The sequence below is a fragment of the Lampetra fluviatilis genome, chromosome 49 (assembly GCF_964198595.1).
Source record: "Lampetra fluviatilis chromosome 49, kcLamFluv1.1, whole genome shotgun sequence".
Classification (NCBI taxonomy): Eukaryota; Metazoa; Chordata; class Hyperoartia; order Petromyzontiformes; family Petromyzontidae; genus Lampetra; species Lampetra fluviatilis.
The window spans coordinates 4853595-4880942 of record NC_136323.1 but is presented as its reverse complement, the minus strand read 5'-3'; the positions used below and the strand labels follow the sequence as shown (position 1 = coordinate 4880942).

At 57.1% G+C, this 27348-nt stretch overlaps 1 protein-coding gene across 1 annotated transcript; it reads right to left on the bottom strand.

Annotated features, from left to right (window-relative positions):
* Positions 1 to 2094: 2094 nt before the first annotated feature.
* Positions 2095 to 23083, bottom strand: ADAMTS13 (ADAM metallopeptidase with thrombospondin type 1 motif 13). Its single transcript, XM_078877783.1, has 20 exons — positions 23052 to 23083; positions 22337 to 22483; positions 21602 to 21739; positions 20851 to 21016; positions 19900 to 20004; positions 18736 to 18887; positions 17732 to 17795; positions 16435 to 16630; positions 13707 to 13846; positions 12595 to 12744; positions 12348 to 12468; positions 11326 to 11406; positions 10045 to 10226; positions 9331 to 9466; positions 8259 to 8406; positions 7211 to 7343; positions 5968 to 6097; positions 3472 to 3648; positions 2891 to 3096; positions 2095 to 2413 (listed from the first exon to the last, which is right to left on the bottom strand). The coding sequence occupies exons 1-20, from the start codon at positions 23081 to 23083 to the stop codon at positions 2237 to 2239; spliced, it is 2781 nt and encodes a 926-aa protein (XP_078733909.1). The 3' UTR covers positions 2095 to 2236.
* Positions 23084 to 27348: the final 4265 nt, after the last annotated feature.

Genomic DNA, 27348 nt, shown 5'->3' with positions numbered 1-27348 from the left:
CGTGTCTAAACATGTCCCACCCACGTGTCCGCTCTGTGAGATGTATCTCTAGAGAACGGCATGCGGGAGAACGCTGCCCCCTCGTGTGCACGACAGGTAACAACATCACTTGGGATCTCAAACGTAGTTCTGTGACAGCTGCTTCTATCGGAGCTGGTCACCAGCAACAACAACAACAGCAACAACAACAGCCGCCATTCGTTACTAAGTGCCGGCGCCGTCACCACGGCGCCTGTGCCAGGCTAGGTGCACTTTGAGGCCACGGTGAAGCGTCGAAGGCTCGCCTACAAAAGGTCACGGGACAGACCCCAGGTGCCATAGAGGGCCGTCCATAAATGACGTCACGCGGTTTTGGACGATTTTTGACCCCCCCCCCCCCCTCGTCACACGGCGTCACAAAAAGTCAGACCCCCCCTCAAATATGACGTCACAAAGCTCTGTACCCCCCCCCCCCAAACCATATTTCCATTTTGAAAATAAAACATGCTTCAGATCGCTTTAAACTATTGCCATTGTAGCGTGTATTTAATGCGGCGCTGCACTCTGATGTTGTAGGAGAAAACATTTATTAAAAAGTCTATTTAATTAAGTAGAACGTGTTGTCTATATTTATTTAAAGTTGCGCATTTTGATGTGACGTCACATTTCTCAAACCCCCCACCCCCTCGTCACACATCGTCACAAATGTCTGACCTTCCCCCCCCTAGGTGCGTGACGTCATTTATGGACGGCCTCAATAGGTTTGACTGAGATGACTGGCCGATGCACCAACTGTACCACCCCCAACTGTTCCAACTTGCTGCATTTCAGCCGCCCGGCGCTCCGCTCGTTGTTGGTGATGATGCTGGCGGTGATGGAGTCTCATCAAAGACAAAGATCCCCCGTATAGCCTTAACAGACTGTTGGGGCAAGTGCTGTTAGCGAGTAGCACCTATGAAGGCCGGCGGCATGGCACAGGAGGGGGTGGGTGGCCAGTACCACGCCCGACCGCCTTTGTCTCCCCCAGTGGCGATGTTTACACACACTGCACCAGGTACTCATTTGAGGCCGAGTCGACCTAAGGGAGGACTGGATTACATATTCGTCACCGGTGTTGGCCGTGAGCGGGAATCGAAGTCGGGTCGCCGTGTTCGTAGCGCAGCGTAGCGCTAACCACTACACCACCACCAGCACCACCACTGCCACCACCACCACTGCCACCACCACCACCACTGCCACCACCACCACTGCCACCACCACTGCCACTGCCACCACCACTGCCACTGCCACCACCACCACTACCACCACCACCACCACTGCCACCACCACTGCCACTACCACCACCACCACTGCCACCACCACCACTGCCACCACCAGCACCACCACTGCCACCACCACCACCACCACCACTGCCACCACCACCACTGCCACCACCAGCACCACCACTGCCACCACCACCACCACTGCCACCACCACCACCACCACAACTCCCACTTGGCCATGGGACCTTGGTGTCTCTACACCACAACTGCGGTGTAGGAAGTATTCGGTGAGACTGCATTGGCAGTGGTTCGCAAGCACAAACAACCAAACTCACTTACAACCTAGGGGGGTCTGTAGGGGGCCTATGGCGGTGTGTAGGGGTCTGTGGGTGTGTAGGGCTGCATTGGGGGGGTCTGTAGGGGGTCAATGGGGGTCTGTAGGGGTCTGGGGGTGTGTAGGAGTCTAGTGGTCTGTAGGGCTCCATGAGGGATCTGTAGGGGTCTATGGGGGTCTGGGGAGGTCTGGGGGTCTGTAGGGCTCCACCAGGGTCTATAGGGGCTCTATGGGGGTCTGTCGGGTGTGTAGGGGTCTGGGGGTCTGTAGGGCTCTATGGGGGTCTGTAGGGGGTCTGTAGGATGTGTAGGGGTCTGGGGTGTGTGTATGGCTCTATGGGGGTCTGCAGGGGGTCTATGGGAGTCTGTAGGGGGTCTATGGGGGTCTATGGGGGTCTATGGGGGTCTGTAGGGGGTCTATGGGGGTCTGTAGGGGGTCTATGGGGGTCTGTGGGGGTCTATGGGGGTCTGTAGGGGGTCTATGGGGGTCTATGGGGGTCTATGGGGGTCTATGGGGGTCTGTAGGGGGTCTATGGGGGTCTGCAGGGCTCCACCAGGGTCTGTAGGGGGTCTATAGGGGTCCATGGGGGTCTGCAGGGGGTCTATAGGGGTCTATGGGGGTCTATGGGGGTCTGTAGGGATCTGTAGGGGTCTGTAGGGGTCTATGTTCCGGAGAGGGGTGCCCCGGGGTCGATGGCGCGGTACAGAGCGATGAAGGACGACGTCTGCTTGCCGAGCCGGCCGTGGAACTCGATCTCCGCCCGACTGCCGGAAGATTTCCACACGAGGGGCCTGGGCCCACACACGGGCACGGCCTTCAGCGTCTCCATGTCCCTCACCTGTGAGCGCAACGAGACAAAGATCCCCCGCGTAGCCTCGACAGACGGCTGGGGCAAGTGCCGTTCGCGAGCGGAGCCCGTGAAGGCTGGCACAGCGCAATCTGCGAAGCTGTTTCATACTTAGCCAGGTGAGGCCCCGCTGAGCTGAATGATAGCTCAACGACAGCGGCTCATCATCATCATCATCATCGCGGGGAAATTGATAGCGGCCAAAAAACGTGCAATGTTGAAAAATCCACACGGCCACGGGAAGAGAGACACCGCAAACTCCAAATATACAGCAGCAGGCGTCAGGGTCGGGATCGAACCCACGACCTCCTGTATAACAGGCGAGGTAGTTAACATCTCCTAGCCACCGTGATGATGATGAGAGAGACACGCAAACTTCAAATATACAGCAGGTGTCAGGATCGACCCACGACCTCCTGTATACCAGGCGAGGTAGTCAACATCTCCTCCCCACCGCGGTGGGCGTACCACGACGTGGCCGTCGCACGCCCCGTCCTGCTCCGCTCCCCGCCCCGCGCCGCTCGTGACCATGGCCCGCAGCACGATGCGCCGCTGTGGCGGCACGTTGATGTAGGCGCGGCACGGCTGGGTGGCCACCACGCCACCACCACCACCCGCCACGGCCTGCGGGGCGCCGATCCTGCCCTTGATGCCCGTCAACTGCACGTCACATTCTGTGGGGGTGGGGGTGGTTGGGGGGGTGGGGGGTGAGTGGGGGAGATGGTGGGGGGTGGTAGGGGTGGTGGAGGGGGGTGTTAGGGGGTGGTGGGGGGTGGAGTGGGGGGGGGTGGGGGGAGTGGTGGGGTGGGGGGTGTGGGGGGTGTGGGGGTGGTGGGGTTGGTGTGGGGAATGGGGGTGGGTGGGTTTGATGGGGGTGGGGGGGGGAGTGTGTGGGTGGTTGGGGGTGGGGGTGGGGGGGAGGGGTAGGGAAGAGAATGAACACGGGAGAAGAGAAGTTTGACCCTGGCCGTCACGGAGGGGGCGCCGCTCCGTGACGGCATCGCCCCCCCCCCGCCCCCCCCCCCCCCCCCAGCGAGCGCCGCCCCCACCTCGGTGCTGCGGCCTTCGTGCCCGCCGGGCGGCGAAGGCCACGCGAAGGCCCCGGCGCCCGCCGGCGGCGCGCAGGCGCACGACGAGGTTGTTGGTGCGCGACGAGAGCGTCGTGTTGCGGGAGCCCTCGCACAAGCGTCGCCACGACAGGCGCTCCAGCACCATCGCGTAGTCGCCTGCCGACGGGCGACCGGGCGGGGAGGGGGTGGGGGTGGGTGGGGGGTCAGAGGGAGCGGGGGGGTCAAAGGGCATTCGTTCATTTCATTCATCGGGCAGAGTCCAGCGAAGGACCGTTGCGCCAACGTGTGAACTTCTCGATTAAAGCTTTCGTGACTGCAGGGATTCATCTTCTTGGTTCTTTCGGGAAAGTCACGTAGAAGGGAAGTAATAAAATAATAAAAATAAAACATGATAAAATAATTCTCACGACGTTCGGCCACGACGCAAGTGCCGTCCTCAGGTGAAGAACAGGTCTGTCGGGAAGACAGAGTCTGAATGACACACCCCTGGGACAGCTGCTTGCGTTGTGGCCGAAACGTCGTGAGAATTATTTTATTATGTTTTATTTTCATTATTTTATTATTTCCCTTCTACGTGACTTTACCGAAAGAACCAAGAAGGTGTGACCTTCTGCGACGGAGTTCGCGTGAACCGCTCTCGCTGCCAGACACAATCGAGTGATTCGTTCGATGTCACACGTCGTATCACGAGGGGTTGGGTGGACAGTACCACGCCCGGCCACCGTCGACTCACCAGTGGAATGATTTTACTCACCGCACCAGGTAGTCATTGAGGCCGAGTCGACCTAGGGGAGGCCCAGGACCTATTCAGATAATCGTCGGCTGGTGTTGACCGTGAGCGGGAATCGAACTCGGGTCGCCGGGTTCGTAGCGCAGCGCGCTAACCGCTACACCACCGCTCCCCATGCACGCAGGCGCACGCACGCACTCACTCATGCACTCACTCACTCACGCACCTCACGCACTCACTCACGCACTCACTCACTCACGCACTCACTCATGCACGCACTCACTCAGCACTTACTCACTCACACTCACTCACTCATGCATGCACTCATGCACTCACTCACACACGCACTCACTCAGCACTTACTCACTCACACTAACGCACTCACTCATGCACGCACTCACACACTCACGCACTCACTCACGCACTCACTCACGCACTCACGCACTCACTCAGCACTTATTCACTCACACTCACTCACTCACGCACTCACTCACGCACCCACTCACTCACACACTCACTCACGCACCCACTCACTCACCCACTCACTCACACACTCACGCACTCACTCACGCACTCACTCACGCACTCACGCACTCACTCAGCACTTATTCACTCACACTCACTCACTCACGCACTCACTCACGCACCCACTCACTCACACACTCACTCACGCACCCACTCACTCACCCACTCACTCACACATGCACTCATGCACTCACTCATGCACACACTCATTTACACACGCACGCACTGACTCACTCACGCACTCACTCACTCACGCACACACTCATTCACTCACTCACTCACGCACTCACTCACAAACTCACGCAGTCACTCACGCACTCACTCACGTACTCACTCACTCACTAACTCACACACTCACTCATGTACTCACTCACGCACTCACTCACGCACTCACTCCCACACTCACTCACGCACACACTCACTCACTCCCACACTCACTCACGCACACACTCCCACACTCACTCACGCACACACTCACTCACTCCCACACTCATTCACGCACACACTCATGCACGCACTCACTCACTAACTCACGCACTCACTCATGCACTCACTCACGCACTCACTCACGCACACACACACACACTCACTCACTCCCACACTCACTCACTCACGCACACACTCACTCACTCCCACACTCACTCACGCACACACTCATGCACGCACTCACTCACTCATGTACTCGCACTCACTCACGCACGCACTCCCACACTCACTCACGCACACACTCACTCACTCCCACACTCACTCACGCATGCACTCCCACACTCACTCACGCACACACTCACTCACTCCCACACTCACTCACTCCCACACTCACTCACTCCCACACTCACTCACGCACTCACTCACGCACGCACTCACACACGCACACACTCACTCACGCACACACTCATGCACGCACTCACTCACTCATGTACTCACTCACTCACGCACGCACTCCCACACTCACTCACGCACTCACTCACGCACGCACTCACACACGCACACACTCACTCACGTACACACTCACTCACGCACTCACTCACGCACACACTCACTCACTCCCACACTCACTCACGCACTCACTCACGCACGCACTCACACACGCACACACTCACTCACGCACACACTCATGCACGCACTCACTCACTCATGTACTCACTCACTCACGCACGCACTCCCACACTCACTCACGCACTCACTCACGCACGCACTCACACACGCACACACTCACTCACCGGCGCTGCACTCCATGTTGTGCTGCAGCACGTGCACGGACACGACCTCGCCGAGCGGGCGAGCGAACGCCACGCTGCAGTCCACCCCGGGGCGAGCGTCCAGGCGCACGATGCCCGCGGGCGCCGTCACCTGCAGCCCGCACGACGCTACGGGCGGCGCACAGACGACGCACGGCAACGCAGTGACAGCAGCTACAGCAGCAGCAGCAGCAACATCAGCAGCAACTACAGCAGTGACAACAGCTGAAGCAGCGGTAGCAGCAGCAGCAACAACAGCAGCAGCAGCAACATCAGCAGCAACTACAGCAGTGACAACAGCTGAAGCAGCGGTAGCAGCAGCAGCAACAACAGCAGCAGCAGCAACATCAGCAGCAACTACAGCAGTGACAACAGCTGAAGCAGCGGTAGCAGCAGCAGCAACAGCAGCAGCAGCAACATCAGCAGCAACTACAGCAGTGACAACAGCAGCAGCAGATACAGCAGTGACAACAGCTGAAGCAGATAAAGCAGTGACAACAGCAGAAGCAGATACAGCAGTGACAACAGCAGCAGCAGATACAGCAGTGACAACAGCTGAAGCAGATAAAGCAGTGACAACAGCAGAAGCAGATACAGCAGTGACAACAGCAGCAGCAGATACAGCAGTGACAACAGCTGAAGCAGATAAAGCAGTGACAACAGCAGCAGCAGATACAGCAGTGACAACAGCTGAAGCAGATAAAGCAGTGACAACAGCAGAAGCAGCGGTAGCAACTACAGCAGCGACAGCAGCAGCAGCAGCTATAGCAGCACGGCGTCACAAAAAATCAGACCTCCCCCCCTCAAATATGACGTCACAAAGCTCTGCCCCCCCCCCCCAAAAAAAAAAACATGCTTCAAATCGCTTTAAACTATTGTCATTGTAGTGCGTATTTAATGTGGCGCTGCACTCTGATGTTGTAGGAGAAAACATTTACAAAAAAAGTCTATTCAATTAAGCAGAACGTGTCGTCTATATTTATTTAAAGTTGCGCATTTTGACGTGACGTCACATTTCTGGTGTGCAGGAGGTCGTGGGGATCGAACCCACGACCTCCTGCATACCAGGCGAGGGAGTTAACATCTCGCCACAGTGGCAACCGGCTCACAACATCCAGTATATCCACCTTCTCACTGCGATTATGACAATGGCGTGGTGATGACAATGATGATGACGATGATGATGACGATGATGATGACGATGATGATGATGCCATGCCCTCACCGGGCAGTTGTGGAGCCGTAGAGGAGGTGGAGAAAGAGGAGGCTGACGAGGAGGAGGAGGAAGGGGTGGTGGGAGTTGAGAATTCTGTTGATGGTGCCGCGTCATGCGCAGCTTGGGTCGTGACGAGAGGGGTCTTGGTGGTCGGGGTCACGGGGGGGGCGGGGGTCATCGGGGAAGGGGTCGTGGAGCCTCTCCGACCCCCACGTGACCCCTGACTCGCAGCTCCGAGGAAAGGCGTTCCCGGAGCAAGCGAGGACGACGACGTTGACGACGTTGACGACGTTGACGACGACGATGACGATGATGATTTAACGCCATCATCACCATCGCCGTCGCTCGCTGGCGCTTTCGCGGTGACCCTGCGGGTCGACGAGAGAGAGCGAGGTCAAAGGTTGCGTCCGGCTCCAGCGAACGCGGGGGGAGGGGGGCGGGGGGGGGGCGGGGGATACGCATTCCTATCGTGCGTCGTTGTACGTGTGTAGATCCACTGCTGGATGAAGGCGTTGCAGGTCGTGGGGGTCGTTTGACCATACTTCACCATTCTGGTAGGTGCGGGTTGAAGGGCGATTGTGGCTGGACGGCGCACACGTGTCTACGCGAACTGCTACAAAGACAAAGATACCCCGTGTAGCCGAAACAGGCTTTTCGTGCAAGTGCTGTTAGCGAGTAGCACCTATGGAAGGCGGCACACGGACACACACTGACGTACACCCACACACGCGGACACACACACGGAAACACATGGATACACGCACATGCACACGGACACACACACGCACGTGTGGAGACACACACACACAAGGACACACGCAGACACACACAGACGTACACCCACACACGTGGACACACGCACATGCACACGGACACACGTGCGGAGACACACACACGCGGACACACATAGACACGCACACGGACAAGACAAAGAGAACACACACGCGGACACACGTGGACACACGCACATGCACACGGACACACACACACGCCCACGCGGAGACACACACACACACGGACACACACACGGACACACGCCGACACACGCGTCCCTCACTCGTGCGGCGGGGCAGGGCAGGGCTCCAGGCTCCGGCTGCACAGCACGGTCCGCTCCAGGGGCCGGGGCCCGCCCAGGAGGCAGCGCTCGGACGGCACCTCGGAGCCCAGCGAGGGGTCGACGCACACGTGCGCCGCACGCGTCGTCCCTGCATGCACGGCACCACCGCCCACCGCATCAACGCTACGACCGCTCGGTCCGCATCGGAGCCAGCGCTTGCAAATCTCTAGATGCGAGCGGCGGCGTAGCGATCAGCTGCGGCGTTGATCGCTACGAACCCGGCCACCGCCGAGTTCGATTCCCGCTCGCGGCCAACACCCAGTGGCGATTATCTGCACTTGTCGTGGTCCTCCCCTAGGTCGACTCAGCCTCAAATAAGTACTTGGTGCGGTGTGTTAACATCGCCACGAGGGAGACAAAGGCGGTCGGGCGTGGTGCTGGTCACCCATCCCCTCGTGTGCCGAGCTGGCCTTCGTAGGTGCTCGCTAACAGCACTTACCTCAACAGTCTGTTCAGGCTAGACGGGGGATCTTTGTCTTTGTATATAATGCAGAAAAACTAAACTAGCTTTGTTTTGGAGCTGTAGAGCTCTTTTTGAGAAGCAACTTGCCACAAATAATAGTTCAACGAAGCAGGCATCAGGGTCGGGGGTCGGACCCACGACCTCCTGCACACCAGGCGAGGTAGTTAACATCTCTTAGCCACCGTGATGATGATGAGAGAGAGAGAGACACGCAAACTCCAAATATACAGCAGCAGGCGTCAGGGTCGGGGATCGAACCCACGACCTCCTGCATACCAGGCGAGGTAGTTAACATCTCCTAGCCACCGTGATGATGATGAGAGAGAGAGACACGCAAACTCCAAATATACAGCAGCAGAGGTAGTTAACATCTCCTAGCCACCGAGCCCTGCGTCGCTGGCGGCTGGCGACACGCGGCCGGCTCATCTTGAGGGGCAGCGCCTTCCGTGCCGCTTCGCGACCATCGACGAGTCGGCCACGGCGGGCGGTGAGCGGGCGCCTCGTTGCCGTACCGACCAGGCTGGGCCACCGCCGCCGCCTTTGTCTCACCTGTGCCGCAGGTGTGGGGGCACGGCGCCCGCCGCTCCTCCCACTGGTAGAGCGGCTGCCCGTGGGGCAGGTGGAAGGAGAAGACGATGTCGGGGTCGGCGGCGCGGCCGTACTCGCGCCCGTAGCGGCGGTACACCTGCGGCCGCGGCGGGCACGGACACGAGGGGGGGGGCAGGGGTGGGGGCGGGGAGGGGTGGGGGAGGGCAAGCACCACCTATGAAGGCCGGTGGTCACGTGGGATACGTTCCCTCTACCCCCACCTTTGTTAAGCCTGTAACAGACTGCTGGGGCAAGTGCTGTTAGCGAGCAACTACGAAGGCCGGCACTGTGGCACACGAGGGGGTGGGTGGCCAGCAACCACGCCCGACCGCCTTTGTCTCCCCAGTGGCGATGTTTACCACACACCGCGCCAGGTACTCGTTTGAGGCTGAGTCGACCTAAGGGAAGGCGCAGGGCAGGTTCAGATAATCGTCACCGGTGTCGGTGCGTTCGTCCGTGTGCTGGAATCGAATTCATGGCGCACCGCTCGCACACACACAAAGACCCCCCGTATAGCCTTAACAGACCGTCGGGGCGAGTGCTGTTAGCCGACACCCATCGCTCACACCCAGACACACACAACAACGTCTCTGCACGGCGGTGTTGACGTGTGCAGCGCCACCTGGCACACACACACACACAGCAACTCGTGTCCCCCCGCAGCCCTCCCCGCACCTGCACGTGCGTGGGCTGAGTGACGGGCCCCGGGATGGAGAGCCGCTCCGTGCGCGGGATCTTGAGCTCGGTGAGGTAGAGGCGGTAGGTGAGGCGCTCGTCCTCCAGCGCCGAGGGAGCCGACACGTTGGTGGACACCGATCCGCGCCCGGCCACCACCGGCACGCGGCCCACCAGCAACGCTACGGGAGGCGCCGGCCGGAGCGACCGCAGCCGGCGTGAGCGACTCCGTGAGCAGTCGAAATGAACGGCCGTGCGAGCGACCGAAAAATGTATTCCGTTTGCGTTTCCCCGTCGTCGTCGTCATCGTCGTCATCGTCATCGTCGTCATCGTCGTCATCGTCGTCGTCGTCGTCATCGTTGTCATCGTCGTCATCGTCGTCATCCCCATCGTCGTCATCGTCGTCATCGTTGTCATCGTCGTCATCCCCATCGTCGTCGTCGTCGTCATCGTTGTCATCGTCGTCATCGTCGTCATCCCCATCGTCGTCATCGTCGTCATCGTTGTCATCGTCGTCATCCCCATCGTCGTCGTCATCGTTGTCATCGTCGTCATCGTCGTCATCCCCGTCGTCATCGTCGTTGTCATCGTCGTCATCGTCGTCATCCCCGTCGTCATCGTCGTTGTCATCGTCGTCATCGTCGTCATCCCCGTCGTCGTCGTCATCCCCGTCGTCGTCGTCATCGTCGTCATCGTCATCGTCGTCATCGTCGTCATCGTCGTCATCCCCATCGTCGTCGTCGTCGTCATCGTTGTCATCGTCGTCATCGTCGTCATCCCCATCGTCGTCATCCTCGTCATCGTTGTCATCGTCGTCATCCCCATCGTCGTCGTCGTCGTCATCGTTGTCATCGTCGTCATCGTCGTCATCCCCGTCATCGTCGTTGTCATCGTCGTCATCGTCGTCATCCCCGTCGTCGTCGTCATTGTTGTCATCGTCGTCGTCGTCGTCGTCGTCATCGTCGTCGCCGTCATCGTCATCGTCGTCAGCCACGGTCTATCCGCTGCCGGATGGAGGGCGTCCCAAATCCGCCGAACATTGATCGCGAATCCGCGATTGTGACAACCCACCGGGCACCCACGTGCCGGCACGTGCCGACTACATCGCTCCGTTCTCCTCGGTGGACTGGGGCCACTCGGGCGCGCTCACTCACCACTGCGCCGCCACTTCTCGCCACGCAAAGACAAAGATCCCCCGTGCAGCCTTTGACGGACCGTCGGGGGGCAAGTGCTGTGAGCGTGGGGGTGGGAGTTAGCAGAGCCTGTGAACACGCACTCACCCAGGTGTGTGTAGGCTGAGCGGGTGTTCGAGACGTGCACAGAGGTGGCGTTTAGGGGCACACGCAGGAAGGTGACGTACTCTGCACACGTAGACAAAGACAAAGATCCCCCCCCGTAGAGCAAGCGCTGTTTGCGAGCACCTATGAAGGCCAGGGGGTGGGTGGCCAGCACCACGCCCGGCCGCCTTTGTCTCCCCGGTGGCGATGTTTACACACCGCACCAGGTACTCATTTGAGGCTGAGTCGACCTAGGAGGCCCAGGACCGGAACTCAGGTCGCCAGATTCATAGTGCAGTGCGCTAACCACTGCACCACCGCTCCCCACGGGACAAATATAACACAGCAATGAGCGCTTATGAGCAGGTGGTGATGCTGCTGCTGCTGTTGCAGCTGATGGTGATGCTGCTTCTACTTCTGCTGCTGATGATGGTAATGATGATGACATTGGCTCAAGATGATGACACTGTTCACGATGATGATACAGTTGCTGATGATGATGATGACCATGATGATGATGAGATTGTTTATAAAGATGCTCTTGTTGTTGCTGCTGATGATAATGATGATGATCATCACGACATCATCACGTTGCTACTGCAGCCAAAGATGACAACAGCTGCTGCTGCTGCTACCACCGCTGGCGATTGTGAAGGCGTGGACAACGACGACGACTACGTGGTGGCTGATGGTGACCATGCTCCTATTACCGCTGCGGCTGATGACGCCGTTGCTGATAATGATGATTATACGCCTGAGACTATGGCTTATCTGTAACACTGTGACCCTTCCGTGTGTTTGCTGTGAGGACCCTAGGAACGACTCCAGGGGTGGGAGATGGAGGAGGGAGGGAGTGTGACTGGGTGGAGGAGACCGGGGGAGGGAGAGGAACAGGGAGGGGGCGAGGTGGGAGCTCGTTTGGGGAGGGAGTGGAGGGTTTGAGGGTTTGGAGGAGGGAGGAGAGAGGGAAGGATGAAGGTTGGAGCGAGGTGGCTGGGAACCGACGGTGCGCGTCCCATCCTCACTCTTGGCCTCCCCGCCGTGGAATGTCCCGTTGACGCGGAAGCAGGAGGAGCCGTCCCCTCCGCAGGTCCCGCACGCGTCCACGACAACTCCCGAGCTCAGCACGCCGTCGCAGCCAAACTCCTGCGCAGAGACAAAGGCGATGACCCTCCGTGTGGCCTCGGCAGACCGTTGGGGCAGGCGCTGTTAGTGAGGACCTGTGAAGGCCGGCACGGACCAACGCCGCGTCCGGCTGCCTTAAAGACAAACGTCTCCTCCACCGCCGCCTCCACCGCAGCCGCCGCCGTGTGGCCTCGGCAGACCGTTGGCGCAAGTTGCCGTGAGCGAGCAGAGCACCGGCGCTGGCGAGGGGTGCGCGAGGATGCGGCGTGCACGGCACCGCGCCCGCGCCGCCTTTGTCTCCCCGGTGATATCAAAGGTGGCCGCGAGCGGGTGTAGACATGAGTGGGCGCGTGACAATGTCAGTGGGCGTATGCCAGTGGGAGTACTGTACTATCTTCTTGGTTCTTTCGGTAAAGTCACGTAGAAGAGAAGTAATAAAATAATAAAAATAAATCATATTTTTATTATTTTATTACTTCCCTTCTACGTGACTATACCGAAAGAACCAAGAAGATGAATCCCTGCAGTCGCGAAAGCTTTAAATCGATACTGTACCATCGTTTAATTTTTATTTTACCAGGTAAGGCCCACTGAGCTACGTAGCTTTCTTTCAGAAGCGACCTGGCCACAACTGACAGCTCAACGATGTGGCTCATCGTGTGGACATTGATAGCAGCCAAACACCCTGAACGCGCGACGTTGATTCTAAATGTGGAGGGGAAAACCGGAATGACCCGGAGAAAAATCCACACGACCACGGGGAGAGAGAGAGACACCGCAAACTCCAAATATACAGCAGCAGGCGGCAGGGTCTGGATCTAAATTACGACCTCATGTAGACCAGGCGAGGTAGCTAACATCTCCTAGCCACCGTGGTGATGATGATGAGAGAGAGAGACACCGCAAATTCCAAATTTACAGCAGGTGTCAGGGTCGGGATCGAACCCACGACCTCCTGTATACCAGGCGAGGTAGCTAACATCTCCTAGCCACCGTGATGATGATGATGAGAGAGAGAGACACGCAAACTCCAAATATACAGCAGCAGGCGTCAGGGTCAGGATCGAACCCACGACCTCCTACATACCAGGCGAGGTAGTTAACATCTCTTAGCCACCATGATGATGATGAGAGAGAGAGACACGCAAACTCCAAACATACAGCAGCAGGCGTCAGGATCTGGATCGAACCCACGACCTCCCAGTGCGAGCAGGCCGTGTGTGCAAGCGGCGTGGGTGAGTGTGCGGGCGTCCCCTTGCCTGGCACCGCCCCGACACGCACAGCCCCAGGGCCGATTCCTTCGGGTGTTCGCAGCGAGTCCCGTCCACAAACGCCGCCCCCCTCGACACTCGCAGACTCCTGCCCACGGTCTCGCAGTGGTACTGGCAGCGCCAGTCTCCTACAGACGGCCACAGGGATACAGCGACGGGGGGAGGGGAGACGTGGGGAAAGCAGGTTGGGTGTGCGTGCGCTGAGCGAGGTCAGATTAAGTTTGATGATGGGGAGGGGGCGGTGGGGCACGAGGCTGTAATAGAATTGGGGGGGGGGGACCCCTCTTTGGGTAATTTTCAATACCTCCCCTTTGACTCTTTTACCACCACCCATGCCTGATGATGCCAAACTGTCATTCCCCCCCCCCCTTCCCCGGTTATTGCAGTTCTGTATTTTTGACATGTGATGTATGAATCGCAAAACGCCAAAAATTGACCAAACGGGTTTCACAATTTTGTTTTTCAGCACATAACTGGCATCAATATAAGCACAGTGATGCCTTGGCTTTCACAACCACGTTATACTCGAGGAGGTATCATTGCGCTACACGATTGCATTTCACCCGTTGCACATGATAGGGTTTTTCGGGGGATGATAATTGGTCGCGAAAGCCTACGTGTTCAAATGCTGTACGTTAAGATGACAATATAATATGACAATATATTATGACAATATAATATGACAATATAATATGACAATAAAATATGACAATATAATATTACAATATAATATGACAATATAATATGACAATATATTATGACAATATAATATGACAATATAATATGACAATAAAATATGACAATATAATATTACAATATAATATGACAATATAATATGACAATATAATATGACAATATAATATGACAATAAAATATGACAATATAATATTACAATATAATATGACAATATAATATGACAATATAATATGACAATAAAATATGACAATATAATATTACAATATAATATGACAATATAATATGACAATATAATATGACAATAAAATATGACAATATAATATGACAATATAATATGACAATATAATATGACAATATAATATGACAATATAATATGACAATATAATATGACAATAAAATATGACAATATAATATGACAATATAATATGACAATATAATATGACAATATAATATGACAATATAATATGACAATAAAATATGACAATATAATATGACAATAAAATATGACAATATAATATGACAATATAATATGACAATAAAATATGACAATATAATATTACAATATAATATGACAATATAATATGACAATATAATATTACAATATAATATGACAATATAATATGACAATATAATATGACAATAAAATATGACAATATAATATGACAATATAATGACAATAAAATATGACAATATAATATTACAATATAATATGACAATATAATATGACAATATAATATGACAATATAATGACAATAAAATATGACAATATAATATTACAATAAAATATGACAATATAATATGACAATATAATATGACAATAAAATATGACAATATAATATGACAATATAATATGACAATATAATATGACAATATAATATGACAATATAATATGACAATAAACACTGCCGATTTTGGCAAGGAGCATAGACCAGCATGCGAACCCCGGTCGTCATCCTCGCAGCAGCAGTAGCGGCGGCGGCTTTTGGCGAACCGTCGAACAGAGACGGTGTCTCACCGCATCGCGCTGCGGCGCTTTCAGATGCGCTTCTGCGGCCGTCTGGAACGCTCTTTCCTTCCGATGTTAGGAAGCCACTGGAAGCTGTGCACTTTTAAATAATCGAGATTAAAAACTGATTTCTTTAGAAATGCTTCTTGTGCTTAGTTTGTTATCCTTCCCCCAGCGCATCCAATTAGCACGGTTGGCTACGTACGGTGAGAAAGAAGTTCAACATACAGACACACGTACGTATTCTTTAATGGGGAAGGCTCTCAAAATCCGAGCCCTGTGAGGCGGTGGTGGCTTTGCGCGTGGCCTGTAATCCAGCGCTGTGAGCGTCGAAGAGTTACCCGTAACCTGGGCTCGCCAGGAGAAGGCGCTAAAGCAAGTGGACTAATCACCATCTGTTTTTCCAGCACTATGGGGATAGAGCGTTGCACCCTCGCACAAGGGCGTGGGTTTTCTTTGGGCGCTCCGGTATCCTCCCACTTGTATAATAAACAAAACTCGTCGTTAATCGGCTGGTCGTGAGCGTCGCTCCTCCGCCCTCCGTTGTTGCTGGTGGGCGGCTGCCTCCAACTGCCCAGTAGCAGCGTCCTCCCGCGAGCCTCCTCCTCCTCCTCCACAGAGGCCGGATCTTAACACCGCCGGTACCGGTCATTGACAAGTCCACTCAGCTCCACCACCCACTCATTGCACTCGCCACCCACCCGCTCACTCTTCGCAACAAATGAGACTCCTCCATCTTCCCGGTTCTTTCGGTAAAGTCACGTAGAAGAGGAATAATAAAATAACAAAAACAAAACGTAATAAAATACAATTCTCACCAGACTCCTCTATCTTTGCGGCCGCACAAAATAAACCCGCAACTTGAAACAGCTACCGCCACTGCCGCTGAAACTGCTGCCTCAGCCGGTACTGCCAGTGCCGTCACCGCGCCCACACGGCACCACACGGCGCCACACGGCGCCACACGGCGCTCGCACGGCCCCAAAGCGGCACCCGCACGGTGCCCGTACGTACCTCGCACCATGGTGGGTGCCCACGCGTGGTAGCGCAGCGCCGAGCGGGTCCCCGCCGCCGCCGCTGCTGCCGCCGCCGCCGCCGCCGCTGCCGCCGCCGCGGTGGTGGTGGTGCTGGTGCTGGTGGTGGACGGCTCTGCGCTGCTGTTGCTGCACTGCTCCACGGCGAAGGAGAACTGCGACGCGGAGGCACACGGCTGCAGGAACGGGGGGGGGGGGGGGGATAGCGATTGTCGTCGTAGTTAGCGGAGGAGCAGCACGAGAAGCAGGAGGAGCAGCAGCAGCAGCAGCAGGAGAAGCAGCAGCAGCAGGAGAAGCATGAGGAACAGGAGCAGAAGCAGAAGCAGCAGCAGCAGCAGGAGCAGCAGGAGCAGCAGCACACGCCGGTGAGCGTAGACGCGGCTGTGTCGGCAGGGCGGAGGAACTGGGGCTAAGGTCACGGAGGACTCCATCTGGAAGTCCCTGGAACCTTCTAGCAGGTTCTAGAAGGGAGGAGCGGCTAGGGCAGAGCCAGGCCGCGCCGGTATCATAAAGGCAGCGAACAGCGGAAGCTCGTGGCTGCCGGCTCTGGGAGGTAAACTCGTCTCGTCATCGCCGCCGCCGTCTTCGCGAGATATTGCCCGGCCGGAGAGTTGTTGGCTGTCTCGGTCAGGGTTGTGTGAAGGGCTACGCTGAGCGACTAAGGAGATCGCGAGGACGGACCTGTGAACCTGAAGGTGTCAATCAAGAGGGTGCTCCTGAACAACCTTGTCTCCCGCTCCGCTGACACTACACATGCATGAACTTCTTTCGCACCGTACGTAGCCAACCGTGCTAAACGGAGGTGCGGGGGCAAGAATGGCCAAGCTAAGCACAAGAAGCTATTTTAAAGAAATTAGTTTTAAACTCAGATGATTTATAAGTGGGTAGCACCGGTGGCTTCCTAACATCGAAAGGAAGAGAGTTCCAGACGGCCGCAGGAGCGCGTCAGAAAGAGCGACTCTGTGAGTTTGTGCACGTACCGGCCATCATAGGTGCTACTCACTAAACAGCACTTGCCCTAACAGGCTGTACGGGGGACTTTTGCCTTCGCGCACGCGCGCGTGTGTGTGTGTGTGTGTCTGTACATATGTTTGTATGTTAAACTTCTCTCGCACCCTACGCAGCCAACCGTGATAATCGGAGGTGCGGGGGCCAAGGACGCCGAACGCAACGAAGCACGAAGAAGCAGTTCCAGAGGAGTGAGTCTCCAATCGAGATGATGTAGAGAGCGCAATAGCGCCCAGCGGCTCGCAAATAGTCGTGCGGACTCGACTCACCTGGCGGTTGCACATGACGGCCTCCACGTCCGTCCCATCGCACGTCCTCCCTCCGAGCGCAGGCCTGCACGGACACGCTCACCAAGGCAGTTATGACGATTGTGGCCACGGCGATGCTGCTGCTGCTGCTGCTGCCGATGATGATGACAATAGGTGTCCTTGGCCTAGCCGGGAGACGGCCTCACCGAATCACGGCACTCTCGTCGGCATCGTCGTGCGTAAAGCGCACAGACGCGCACACGACAAAGATCCCCCCCGTATAGCCTTCAAAAGACTGTTGGGCCAAGTGCTGTTAGCGAGCACCTATGAAGGCCGGATCGGTACACAAGGGGCCAGCACCACGCCCGGCTGCCTTTGTCTCCCTAGTGGTGATGTTTACACACCGCACTAAGTACTCATTTTAGGCTGAGTCGACCTAGGAGAGGAATTGAACTTGGCTCGGCGGGTTCGTAGCGCAGCGTAGCGCAGCGTAGCGCTAACCGCTACACCACCGCTCCCCACAGTTGGCACACACACACACACGCAGATACACACGCAGACACACACACACAGACACACGCAGACACACACACAGACACACACACAGATACACACACAGACCCACACACACACAGACACACAGACACACGCAGACACACACAGACACACACAGACACACACACAGACACACACACAGACACACACAGACCCACACACACAGACACACACACACAGATACACACACAGACACACACGCAGACACACACGCAGACACACACACACAGACACACAGACACACACACACAGACACACACACAGACACACACACACACACAGACACACACAGATACACACAGACACACACACACAGACACACACGCAGACACACACAGACACACACAGACACACACACACAGACACACGCAGAGACAAACACACACAGACACACACACACAGACACACACACACAGACACACACAGACACACACACACAGACACACACACACAGACACTCCGCGGCTCACCGGGGGCTGTTGCAACGCCGCGTGCGGGCCGTGACGCCGCCGCCGCAGGTGCGCGAGCAGCCCCCGAAGCGGCCCCACGCCGACCACGCGCCGTGCACCGCCTCCACGGACGGCGCCCCCGTGAACGGCACGCACGCGCCACGCACGCACCGCTGCACAGACACGCACGCGCCACGCACGCACCGCTGCACAGACACGCACGCGCATCCCCCAGCGGAGCCTTTAGCCAGCGCCTGCGAAGGCCGGCACGGCACGCGAGGGCGGTGGGTGGGTGGCACCGCGCCTGGCCGCCTTTGTCTCCCCGGTGGCGATGTTTACGCACCGCACTGGGTACTGATTTGAGGCTGAGGCGACATAGGGGAGGCCCAGGACCGGTTCAGATGATCGTCACCGGGTGTTGGCTGTGAGCGGGAATTGAACTCGGGTCGCCGGGTTCGTAGTGCAGCGTGCTAACCGCTACACCACCGCTCCCCACACACACCTCCACACACACTCATACACGCACACACACACACCTACACACACACACCTCCACTCACACACCTACACACACGCTCCTACACGCACACACCGACACGCACACACCCCGTGTCGCCTTTTAACGGACTGTCGGGATGGAATCTGTTGACCCACGACCTCCTGCACACCAGGCGAGGTAGTTAACATCTCCTAGCCACCGTGATGAGAAAGAGACACACAAACTCCAAATAGACAGCAGGTGTCAGGGTCGGAATCAAACCCACGACCTCCTGTATACCAGGCGAGGTAGTTAACATCTCCTAGCCACCGTGATGATGATGATGAGAGAGAGAGACACGCAAACTCCAAATATACAGCAGCAGGCGTCAGGCTCGAGATCGAACCCACGACCTCCTGCACACCAGGCGAGGTAGTCAACATCTCCTAGCCACCGTGATGATGAGAGAGACACGCAAACTCCAAATATACAGCAGCAGGCGTCAGGCTCGAGATCGAACCCACGACCTCCTGCACACCAGGCGAGGTAGTCAACATCTCCTAGCCACCGTGATGATGAGAGAGACACGCAAACTCCAAATATACAGCAGCAGGCGTCAGGGTCGAGATCAAAGCCACGACCTCCTGCGCACCAGGCGAGGTAGTTAACATCTCCTCGCCACCACGGCGGTGCCTCCGCCTCCTCACCCGGTGGTCGGCGCAGGGCGTCCCGTCCAGCAGTGAGATGTGCAGCCGCGTGCAGCTGGAGAAGTCGTCGCGGTGCGTGTGGCACGAGAGCACGCTGCACACGTCCTGGCACACACACACGCAGCAGGTGCGGCACACACGCAGCAGGTGCGGCACACACACGCAGCAGGGGCACAGGGAGAGGGGCACGCACGGCACCCACGCGGGTGTGAGTGGGTCGGCGGGCCAGGGAGTTGGTGGGTGGGTGGGTGAGTGGGTGGAGTGAGTGGGTGGGTGAGTGAGTTGGTGGGTGAATGAATAAGTGGGTGGAGTGAGTGGGTGGGTGAGTGAGTTGGTGGGTGGATGAATAAGTGGGTGGAGTGAGTGGGTGGGTGAGGGAGTTGGTGGGTGAATGAATAAGTGGGTGGAGTGAGTGGGTGGGTGAGTGAGTTGGAGGGTGAATGAATAAGTGGGTGGAGTGAGTGGGTGGGTGAGTGAGTTGATGGGTGAATGTATAAGTGGGTGGAGTGAGTGGGTGGGTGAGTGAGTTGGAGGGTGAATGTATAAGTGGGTGGAGTGAGTGGGTGGGTGAGGGAGTTGGTGGGTGGAGTGAGTGAGTGAGTGAGTGAGCGAGTGAGCGAGTGAGTGAGCGAGTGAGCGAGCGAGTGAGTGAACGAGTGAGCGAGTGAGTGAGCGAGTGAGCGAGCGAGTGAGTGAGCAAGCGAGTGAGTGAACGAGTGAGCGAGTGAGTGAGAGAGCGAGTGAGTGAGCGAGCGAGAGAGTGAGCGAGTGAGTGAGCGAGCAAGTGAGTGAGCGAGTGAGCGAGTGAATGAGCGAGCGAGTGAGTGAGTGAGTGAGCGAGTGAATGAGCGAGCGAGTGAGTGAGCGAGTGAGCGAGTGAATGAGCGAGCGAGAGAGTGAGCGAGTGAGCGTGCGTGCATGCGAGCGGGCGGGCGGGCGGCCGCCGCTCACCTTGTCGTCCTTGCTGAAGGAGCAGGCGGTGGCGCCGTGGCCGAACATGACGCGGCACTGCTCGTCGGCGCCGTAGCGCAGGCCCGGCAGCACGGGGGGCAGCACGGGGGGGTGGGCGGGCGCCGGGGCCGGGGGGGCGTCCGACAGGCACCAGGCCTCTCCCGAGCTACACAAAGACAAATATCCCCCCACCGCCGTATAGCCTTTCACAGTGTCGGGGCAAGTGCTGTTAGCGAGCACCTATGAAGGCCGGCACGGCACACGAGGGGGTGGGTGGACAGCAACCACGCCCGGCCGCCTTTGTCTCCCGAGTGAAGATGTTGACACACCGCAGCAGGTACTCATTTGAGGCCGAGTCGACCTAGCGGAGGCCCAGGACCGTTTCAGATAATCGTCACTGGGTGTTGGCCGTGAACGGGAATCGAACGTGGGTCGCCGGGATTCGTAGCGCAGCGCGCTAACCGCTAGACCACCGCTCCCCACACACGCACACACGCACGCACACACACACACACACACGCACACACACGCACACACGCACGCACACACACACACGCACGCACACACATACACGCACACACGCACACACGCGCACACACACACGCACACACACACACACGCGCACACACACGCACACACACACCCACACACGCACACACACACACGCACACACACACGCACACAAACACGCACACACGCACACACACGCACACAAACACGCACACACACACACACACCCACACACACGCACCTCAAGAAGCGCAGCAGCTGCTTGCGGCTGCAGCGAGACCAGGTGGAGGAGAGGCTCGCGTGTGCACCCTCCACCGCCATGATGTAGCCACCGCCACCGCCACAGTCGTTCTCCTCCCCGTCGTGAGTGATGCCGAGGCTGTCGTCGTGGGGGGCGGGTGGGGGGCACGCGGGGGTTTGGGGGGGGGGGGGCACGCGGGGGATGGGTGGCGGAGGGGGTCAGCGGCGAGATGATGAGCAGGGCACACGCGAAACCTGGTAGCGACATCAGCAACCACGAGCCCAACTTGGAAGGTGGAGAGATGTTAACTACCTCGCCTGGTACACAGGAGGTCGTGAGTTCGATCCCGACCCTGACGCCTGCTGCTGTATATTTGGAGTTTGCGTGTCTCTCGCTCTCATCATCGCGTGAATTTCTCTTCGGGTCCTCCGGTTTTTCCCTCCACGTTTACAATCAATGTGAGCTCAGAGTATTCGGCTTAGCCACCGCGTTGAGCCGTCACAAAGCGCTGTATCGCTCAGTGGGCTTCACCTGGTGAAATAAATAGAGCAGTTTAGATCGAGTCATTCTTCAACCGAGTTTGACCGATTGTTGGTGCTGCCCCCTGGGCAAAGCTTTACATCTGCTCTGACCTCCGACCCCGACCTCTCCGTTGGCCTGGCCGCCATGCCGGGGTTCACCGCCTCGCCCCCCCAAACCGAGATGCCGCCCCAAATCCAGTGACCTACTAATGACCTGTGGCCGATCTCGTGAGCGACGGTGACCCCGAGGTCGAAGCCCGTGTCCTCGGCGAGGAGGCAGCTCCACGCCGGGGAGCAGGCGCCGCCCAGCTGAGCGGCGCCGCGCACGGCGCGGAGACCGCCGGTGCCCACCAGGTCCTGCCTGCACTCCGGCGACAACAACCGCAACCACCGTGACGACAACCACAACCACCGTGACGACGACAACCGCAACAACCGTGACGACAACAACCGCAACCACCGTGACGACAACCACAACCACCGTGACGACGACAACCGCAACAACCGTGACGACAACCACAACCACCGTGACGACGACAACAACAACCACAACAATCACAACCACCGTGACGACGACGACAACAACCACAACCACCGTGACGACGACAACCGCAATAACCGTGACGACAACCACAACTACCGTGACGACGACGACAACAACCGCAACAACCACAACCACCGTGACGACGACAACAACAACCGCAACAACTGTGACGACAACCACAACCACCGTGACGACGACAACAACAACCGTGATGACGACGACAACAACCGCAACAACCATAGGAACCGTATCAGCACAGCGGTCCCGACGGCGTGACAACCGGCTGTGGCATTCGCAACCACCGCAACCACCGCAACCACCGCAACCACCGCAACCACCGCAACCACCGCAACCACCGTAACCACGGCGACCGCAAGCGGCGTACCGACGCGCGGCTCGTTGCTGCTGCCTGCGCATGCCAAGCAACTTGGTGAGCGAGGAACCCCCCCCCCCCCACAGTGACCTTGTGACCCCCCACACTGACCCGGTGACCCAACAAAGCGGCTGACCTGGTGACGTAGAGGGCGAGGTCGGCGTGGTCGGGGTGAGCGTCGTCTGCCGGGTTGTGTGAGCGGTGCCAGCGGCAGAAGGAGGTGAGCGACGAGGTGACGTTCTCCGTCACGGCCAGCTCCACCTGCCGAGAGGTGTGGGCAGGTGAGAGTACAGGTGAGTGTACAGGTGAGTGTACAGGTGAGTGTGTAGGTGAGTGTACAGGTGAGTGTGTAGGTGGGTGTACAGGTGAGTGTGTAGGTGAGTGAGTGTGTAGGTTAGTGAGTGTGTAGGTGAGTGTACAGGTGGGTGTGTAGGTGAGTGTGTGAGTGTGTAGGTGAGTGTACAGGTGAGTGTACAGGTGAGTGTGTAGGTGAGTGTACAGGTGAGTGTGCAGGTGAGTGTATAAGTGAGTATGTAGGTGAGTATGTAGGAGAGTGTGTAGGTGAGTGTGTAGGTGGGTGTGTAGGTGAGTGTACAGGTGAGTATGTAGGTGAGTGTGTAGGTGAGTGTGTAGGTGGGTGTACAGGTGAGTGTGTAGGTGGGTGTACAGGTGAGTGTGTAGGTGAGTGTGTAGGTGAGAGTACAGGTGAGTATGTAAGTGAGTGTACAGGTGAGTGTGTAGGTGAGTGTGTAGGTGAGAGTGCAGGTGAGTGTGCAGGTGAGTGTACAAGTGAGTGTGCAGGTGAGTGTACAGGTGAGTGTGTAGGTGAGTGTACAGGTGAGTGTGTAGGTGAGCGTGTAGGTGAGAGTACAGGTGAGTGTGTAGGTGAGTGTACAGGTGAGTGTACAGATGAGTGTGCAGGTGAGTGTGTGAGTGTGTAGGTGAGTGTACCGGTGAGTGTACAGGTGAGTGTGTAGGTGAGTGTACAGGTGAGTGTGCAGGTGAGTGTACAGGTGAGTGTGTAGGTGAGTGTACAGGTGAGTGTGTAGGTGAGCGTGTAGGTGAGAGTACAGGTGAGTGTGTAGGTGAGTGTACAGGTGAGTGTACAGATGAGTGTGTAGGTGAGTGTGTAAGTGAGTGTGTAAATGAGTGTACAGGTGAGTGTGTAGGTGAGTGTGTAGGCGAGTGTACAGGTGAGTGTGTAGGTGAGTGTGTAAGTGAGAGTGTACACGCAGTTGTGTAGACGTCAGGTGTGAGCAGGTGTGTGTGAGTAGGTGTGTGTAAGTGTAAGCAGGTGTGTGTAAGTGTGAGTAGGTGTGTGTAAGTGTGAGCAGGTGTGTGTAAGTGTGAGTAGGTGTGTGTGTAAGTGTGAGTAGGTGTGTGTAAGTGTGAGTAGGTGTGTGTGTTAGTGTGAGCAGGTGTGTGTAAGTGTGAGTAGGTGTGTGTAAGTGTGAGCAGGTGTGTGTGTGAGTAGGTGTGTGTGTAAGTGTGAGCAGGTGTGTGTAAGTGTGAGTAGGTGTGTGTAAGTGTGAGCAGGTGTGTGTAAGTGTGAGTAGGTACGGGAGCTGAGTCTCCGAGCAGCAGTAGCCGGACCACGTGTAGGTGGATCTGTCTGCCCAGGCTGGGAAGACGAAGCAGTTCTGCAGCCTGCAAACACAACAACAACAACAACCGCCATTCGCCAGTGACGTCACCACGGCGCTTGTGCCAGGCTAGGTGCACGTCGAGGCCACGTGAAGTGTCGAACGCCCGCCGGCAGGAGGTCACGGGGCAGACCCAGCAGGTGCCACGGGTCAACTGACTGAGATGACTTGCCGATGCACCACCTGTGCCCCCTACTGTGCCAACTTGCAAACACAAACACACAAGCACACTCAAGTGCCTGGCTGTGTGTGTACGTGTATGCATTTGCGTAGACATGCATATCTCAACCTGTGTGTGTGTGTGCATGTGCCTGTGTGGTCGACTGAAATGAGCACCTGGTGCAAACATTGCCACGAGAGAGACAAAGGCGTCCGGGCGTGGTGTCGGCCACCCACCGTCCGTGTGCCGTGCCGGCCTGTATTGGTGCTAGCTAACAGCTCTTGCCCCAACAGCCTGTTGAAGGCCACATGGGGGAACTTTTGTTTTGTTTGTGCGCCTGCCAGAGCGTGCGCCTGCGTGCGTGTATATGCCTGCCAGTGCGTGTGCGTGTGCCTGTTGGTGCGTGCGTGTACCTGTTGGTGTGAGTGTGTGCGTGTGCCTGTTGGTGTGTGTGTGCGTGCGTGTATATGCCTGCCAGTGCGTGTGCCTGTTGGTGTGTGCGTGTACCTGTTGGTGTGTGTGTGTGCCTGTTGGTGTGTGTGTGCGTGTATATGCCTGCCAGTGCGTGTGCCTGTTGGTGTGTGCGTGTACCTGTTGGTGTGTGTGTGCGTGTGCCTGTTGGTGTGTGTGTGCGTGCGTGTATATGCCTGCCAGTGCGTGTGCGTGTGCCTGTTGGTGTGTGCGTGCGACCCCCCCCCCCCCCCCCGCCACGTACGATGTTGATGTTGGTGAGCAGGTAGCGCTGCGTGTCCTCCCTGTGGTGCCGCCCCACGTCCGCCCCGGCCACCACCACCAGCTCCACGTGGAAGCCCCGGGGCTCCGAGGGCGTGGACGCGGGGGTCCGCGACGTCGAGGGGCTGTGGGAGGGGGTCGCGTTGGCCCGCGGGGTCACGGGGGGGGTCACGGGGGGGGTCGTGCGGCCTGCCGTGGGGTTTGGCCGGTGGTGCAGCGCGGTGTTGGGTGCGGAGGATGCCAGGGCACTTGGGGTGACGGTGGGTGATGGGGTAGTGCTAGGGGTAGTGCTAGGGGTAGTGCTAGGGGTAGTGCTAGTGGTAGTGCTAGGGGTAGTGCTAGTGGTAGTGCTAGTTGTAGTGCTAGGGGTAGTGCTAGTGGTAGTGCTAGTTGTAGTGCTAGGGGTAGTGCTAGTGGTAGTGCTAGGGGTAGTGCTAGGGGTAGTGCTAGTGGTAGTGCTAGGGGTAGTGCTAGTTGTAGTGCTAGGGGTAGGGGTGGTGTTAGGGGTCGGGGTAGTGTTAGGTGCGGTATTATGAGTAAAATTCGGGGTCGTGTCAGCAGTTTGAATATTGGTAGTGTTAGGTGCATTGTTATGGGTCAAGCTCGCGGAAGGGGTTGTGATATGGAGATGGTTGGGGATAGAGGTCGTATGAAGAGTAGTGTTCGGGGTAGGCGTAGTGGTGGGGGTAATGTTAACAGCAGTGGTAGGGGCAGTGTTAGGGATACGGTGAAGGATGGTGGTCGGGTAAATGCTATTGATGTTCAGGCCAGAGTCGCCATCAGGGCTTGCGCTTGTGCTCTGGTTATGGCTGGCAGTAGAGTTGCGGCCAGGAGTAGAATGGGAGTTCATGCGAGGCCTAGGGCTCTGGCTAGTGCTAGCGTGAGAGTCAGTGGTCAGGTGAGGGCTCGCAGGAGGGGTAGTACTCCGCTTATGGTTCGTGCTAAGGTCAGTGCTGGGGTTAAATCTGGTGGTAAGGTCAGGGCTAGCGGTAAGGTCAGGGCTAACATTATGGTTATGGGCAGTGTTCAGATTAGAGTCAGTGTTAGGGGCAGCATCGGTGCTGCGAGGACCCGAGCGAGCGCTAGTGCTCGTGCTAGTGCTTGGGTCAGGCTTCGTGCTAGCGGCAGGCGTAGAGGTTGCGCTAGGGTCGGCGATGCTGCCGGGGCCAGGCTGCGGTGCTTCTGGACTAGGCCCGGCGCTGGCGGTGGGAGCGTCGCCGTCCGGGGTTCTATCTGCGCCGTCGGCAGGTCGTGCGGTGGCACCAGCGTCGATGGCCGGGGCGCGACCTTGAGCTGCGGCGTGGACGGGCAGGGAGCCGGGGTCACCGGGGTCGCCGGAGGAATCGGGGGATGAACGTTTGGAGATGACCCGGTGCGCTGGTTTGGATTCTTCCGGCTCTGGAGGTCACGGGCAGCGGACGGGGTAGGGGTAGGGGGGGGGAGAGCGTGCCGTGTGCGAGCGGTCGTGACAGTGGTGGAGCAGTCGGAGCGCTGCCCTACGGACCCGGCAACCCGAGTTCGATCCCCGCTCTACGCTGGTGACGTTCATCTAAACACAAAAAGCCGTTCTAAAGAAATGAGTTTTCGATCTCGATTTAAAAGTGCACAGATTCAGTGGCTTCCGATGCTGTTAGCGAGCACCTTTGAAGGCCCACACGAAGGGTTGGATGACCAATACCACACACGGTCGCCTTTGTATCCCCAGCGGCGATGTTTACACGGCTACTGATTTGAGGCTGAGTCGACCTAGGGGAGGCCCAGCACCGGTTCAGAT

Excerpts from the sequence above, each read along its gene's own strand:
- ADAMTS13 (XM_078877783.1), bottom strand. The coding sequence starts at position 23,083 with ATGCGCAGGCAGCAGCAACGAGCCGCGCGTCG. Across the intron at positions 16,631-17,731 it reads CCGTCATGTGCAACCGCCAG|CCGTGTGCCTCCGCGTCGCA; the intron begins GTGAGTCGAGTC and ends CCGTTCCTGCAG. Across the intron at positions 10,227-11,325 it reads CTCAGCCTACACACACCTGG|CGTTGCTGGTGGGCCGCGTG; the intron begins GTGAGTGCGTGT and ends CGCCTCCCGTAG.